The following is a 4,861-nucleotide window of genomic DNA, read 5'->3' on the forward strand; positions in this document are numbered from 1 at the left end:
TCGAGACAGTTCGAGCTTGACCTCGACGCCATCCTGAGGGGAATGCAGTAGTGTGCGAGGGAGGTGAGGATCATCACGAGAGAATCTACGATAGAGCACAACGCCAGTCACCATCTACAACCATAGGGATGGCGAGATGCATGCGGCATGTGCCAACGGAGATGACAAGCCCGATCTGGTGGGAGCTTGTCCTCATAGCCGTCTTGAAGGGAAGGAAGTAGGACAGGAGGGAGGTGAGGATACGATGTAGGGAAACCGCCCACAAGAGCATGATGCCATCCATCGATAAAGAGCATAGGGAGGCGCGAAATGTGACGCGACGGGGATTTGGCACCGGCAGCGGGATAAGAGGCGGTCGCGAGCTGACACCGTGAAGGGGACACCGTCAGCTACGCCTATGAATCTTCGGTCACTAGATGGAAGGCCCGAGAGGAGAGACGTGAGGCTCTAGGTGAGGAGGGTGTCTAATTACATGCTCTAGCCAGTTCAACCAACCGACTGGTCTAATGGAAGTGGCTAGGCAATTATATTCAATACCTCCCCTCACATCTAGGGCGGTGGGCCTTTCTTTAGACCTCTCACTGGCCTTAGACATTGTCTATTTAATTTGTTTGAGAGAGCCCACATTTTAATATTGCGTTGGCAAGGATTTAAACCCATGATCTTTTAGGTATGATACCATGTGGAAATTACATACTCTAGCCAGTTTAACAAAACAACCGATCTTATACAAGATACTAAGAAATTATATTCAATAGAAACGACACATTAGAACATGGGTGGCCCCCATACGTTCAGTCGTTTCAGCCTCCACGAAGGCGGAGGAAGGAAATTGTACGATCCCCGGGTTCCCATTTGAATTACTTGCTCTACTACAGGTTTATTTCTTTTGTAGTCATTATAGATAGGCAGTGGCCTCCTTAATTTTTTTTGAGTCGGCTTAATTTTATACTAGGAATGTTCGCGCGGCGGCACACCTGCTCCTGTGGTGTTGACTTCTTGGTGTATATAGTTAGTTTATGATCAATAAAAGAAGATATGAGCCATGCAATAAAAGAAGATAGTAACATTTTCTTGAATAAAAGAGAAGAAGAATGGCGGAGAATCCCCATACAATGATCATAAGGATTAAAAAGAGAAGGTAATAATATTTTTTCCAGATAAAAGAGGCAGCGAATGATCCAATGACGTGACCATAGTAATATTTTCCCGAATAAAAGATGCGACGGATAATGGAGCATCTTTTTATGAAAGGTACGATCCCCCGGTGAACATCAGAGTTTATGAAACATACGATCCCCGAGTAAACATCAGAGTTCTCCTTTTTTTTTTTATAAAAAGAAGGCAATAGTATTCCTGTACAGTGATCGTGAGGCGGAAAATGATTGTTGTGAATTTAGCATCGAAGAATTATGCACCGTCAAATAATTACGGTGGGAAATTGATGCGCGCTGAAGCTATAATTAATGTTTAATACTGTTCACAGTCACTGTTCATGTGCGTGTATTGTTCATGTGCTACTGTTCATATGAATGAACATTGTCCGGAGCATTGTGGTGCCTCTGTTTGGTGCAGCTTAATTTAGTATATATAGATAGATCACGGCCATGTAAAAAAGATGAGGTATAAATATGTTCCTTTAGCTGAATTACACACGTGTAGGCCTACTTGAAACGATCCGTTGGTTGCATCGTGGTCTCTTTTGTAGCCATCGTCCCCGGCCAAGTTTCTGCTCGGCTAGCCCAAGTTGCAGCTCCCTTGCACGCACCGCCATTTGTTCTACATTTTGTGGAACCTGCTTTACCAATCATCCTATATAAGCATCCGAATTACCAAGACCGGCCTAATCATTATAAGACAACCAAATTACTTTGAGCTGGCAAATGGCGTCGTTGTCAGCGGTGCACTGCTTGGTGGTGTTTGTTCTTCTCTGTGGCGGTGCTCTGGCAGCGTCCCCACGGCGCTACCTCTCCGTCACAGTTGACAACCTCATCAGCTCCAAGGCACAAGCCCAAGTCAACTGCTATGATCCCGACAGAACGATGCCAGCTGGTAATTAATTATTTGTTACCATCTTTTTGATGAGGAGAAAGGTTAAATTTGTAGTTATATACACCCTCCGTTCTAAAATAGGATGCACATAGTTTTGATTAAAGACAATTTGTAGGAGTAGTGCATAGGTTCGACCATGTAGAATTTAATGTTGGACTAAAATCTGTAAGGCGTCAACTTTTTGTTGAAGAAACATATTGTAAAACATAATTCTAAAACACCAAAAATAACAATTTCCATTTAGTATACTAAATAAACTTATAGTAACTAAAAGGAAAATAAAATTATCTCTGTTTATAATTACTCTATGTTCTGGGGTTTCTTAGGCAATTCATAAAAAACCAGAGTTCTGCAAAAATATATATGAAAACATGTCAACACGTATAGTACTAGTATATAATTAGAATCATCATAAATATATTTTTATAATATATATATATAATATATATACACACACACATATGCATTTGATATTATGGATGTTGATATCATTTTTAAACTTCAAAAGTTTAACTTTTTCTAACGCAGAATACAATAACGCAGAATTCTTGACTATGAGAAGGTAGAAGAGATTTATGTTAATATACACTGTTGGATGTACAATTAAGAAGCGGAATTAAAGATTGCAGATGTTTCATAGTGTTTACAATTTTTACAATTTTTTGTTAGAAAAGATACTTTTTAAATAAAATTATAAGACACATAGTATATGTTGAAAATTGGTTTTTAGGTGAATCCACCTGCAGATGGAACTATTTTAAATTTGGAAATTGGTATTTCCCAGTATAAGTTGCAGACGAAACTATTTTAAATTTGTAACTCTATGGTGCATTTTATGATTGCTTGACCAGATAGAGTACTCCATAATACTAGTAGTAGATGCATACATGATTATTAACCGATGACATTAATTTAAATGATGATCCGCAGCTGCAACTTCCGGCAACAGGCTTGCCATCCACACTTCTTGCGGCCGCAGGCCCGAGCAATCGATGAGCCAGCGCGACATACTCGTCCACGACAGAACCCGGCTGAGCGCTGTCCTCGAGAGGTCGGCCGCCTCAGGTGCTATGCCTCCGGTTCCAGCTATCTCCTTCCCTCCTATTTCGCTCGCACCTGTTCCAGGGCCGGCAGCGCCACCGTCCGCGACAATCCCCGACCGCCCTGACCTCGAAACGGTGGAGTTCGTCGTCGTTGTCGGCTTCGGCACCCCTGCCCAGCCATCCACCCTCATGTTCGACACCGGCAGCGACGTGTCGTGGACTCAGTGCCAGCCATGCACGGGCCACTGCTACAAGCAGGAGGGTCCTCTCTTCGACCCATCCAAGTCCTCCACCTACGGCGTCGTGCCCTGCGGCGCGGGGGCGTGCAAATTTGCCGGCGGCAGGTGCAACGGCACCACCTGCCTCTACAGCGTCCACTACGGCGACGGCTCGTCCACCGCCGGCGCTCTCTCCGAGGAGACGCTGACGTTCACCTCCTCACGCGCTTTCTCCAGCTTCGTGTTCGGATGCGGCACCACAAACCTCGGCGACTTCGGCGAAGTCGACGGGTTACTCGGCCTCGGCCGCGGCATGCTCTCGTTGCCCTCACAAACCACTGAATCATTCGGAGGCTCATTCTCGTACTGCCTGCCGTCTTTCAACAGCACGCCCGGGTACCTCAGCATCGGCACGACGCCGGTGAAGGGCCAGGTCCAATATACTGCAATGATCAAGAAGGCAATGTACCCGTCTTTCTACTTTGTCGAGCTCACATCCATCAACATCGGAGGCTATGTTCTGCCGGTGCCATCCACCGTGTTCACCAAGACGGGCACCCTGCTCGACTCCGGCACAAGCCTCACGTACATCCCCGCAAAGGCCTACGCCTTGCTCCGCGACAGATTCAAGTACACCATGCAGGGGAACAAGCCCGCGCCGGGATTCGACGAACTCGACACCTGCTATGACTTCTCCGGCCAGAGCGCCATAGTCATACCGGCGGTGTCCCTCATATTCAGCGACGGCGCCATTTTCGACCTCAACTTCTACGGGATCATGATATTCCCCGACCAGACGCAGCCGGCCGTCGGCTGCCTCGCCTTCGTTGGGAGTCCCGCGGGGATGCCCTTCTCCGTCATCGGCAACACGCAGCAGCGTTCCACCGAGGTCATCTACAACGTTGGAGGGCAGAGGATTGGTTTTGTTCCCAACAGTTGCTAATTCAAGTCAGCAAAGTATAGTACTACTCTACTGTATCTTCTTGATTACATGTGTGAGTATATTTGTAATAAAGGTTGAGACCGTGTGTGTAGTTTCAATTTTATCATTTTTTGTTCCTTTCTTTTTTTCATATCTCTCAAACTATATAAAATACGAATTTGATACACTGCATCAACAACCATCCACCTTCTTCTCCTCGCCGACGACAACACCGTGTCTTCTCATCCATGTCGCTCCACCGAGCGACGATCGCACGCCCTGAGGCGCTAGTACAAGTCACCTCCCTGGAGCAAGTAGCTTCAAATCTTCAACCTCGCTCTGATATCAATTATTGGGTTTCGCCATGAATCAATCACATCAAACTAGACGAATACACGTGAATACAAAATTTATCGCCAAGGGTGCGTGTCACACCCTCTAATTTTTGTATCTTTATTTATTTTCTGTATACAATTTTATATAACAAAGTACAGCCTCGACGCGGCTAGCCGAACCGATCAAGAAGAGCTAAACTTACGAACTGGACTCCAACTTAGGCCTCGTTCGGTGCCAGTCTATTTTTGTGTTTTGAGGAGTGTTTTGTGGAGTGTTTTGGGTGAAAACAC

General features: G+C 45.5%; 1 protein-coding gene across 1 annotated transcript; it reads left to right on the forward strand.

The window, feature by feature from the left end:
- Positions 1-1,875: 1,875 nt before the first annotated feature.
- LOC127313018 (aspartyl protease family protein At5g10770-like) lies at positions 1,876-4,256 on the forward strand. Its single transcript, XM_051343554.2, has 2 exons — positions 1,876-2,052; positions 2,983-4,256. The coding sequence occupies exons 1-2, from the start codon at positions 1,884-1,886 to the stop codon at positions 4,254-4,256; spliced, it is 1,443 nt and encodes a 480-aa protein (XP_051199514.2). The 5' UTR covers positions 1,876-1,883.
- The last annotated feature ends 605 nt before the right edge of the window (positions 4,257-4,861 follow it).

This window comes from Lolium perenne, chromosome 7, assembly GCF_019359855.2.
Source record: "Lolium perenne isolate Kyuss_39 chromosome 7, Kyuss_2.0, whole genome shotgun sequence".
Taxonomy (NCBI): Eukaryota; Viridiplantae; Streptophyta; class Magnoliopsida; order Poales; family Poaceae; genus Lolium; species Lolium perenne.

Excerpts from the sequence above, each read along its gene's own strand:
- LOC127313018 (XM_051343554.2), top strand. The coding sequence starts at position 1,884 with ATGGCGTCGTTGTCAGCGGTGCACTGCTTGGTGGTGTTTGTTCTTCTC. Across the intron at positions 2,053-2,982 it reads CGACAGAACGATGCCAGCTG|CTGCAACTTCCGGCAACAGG; the intron begins GTAATTAATTAT and ends GATGATCCGCAG.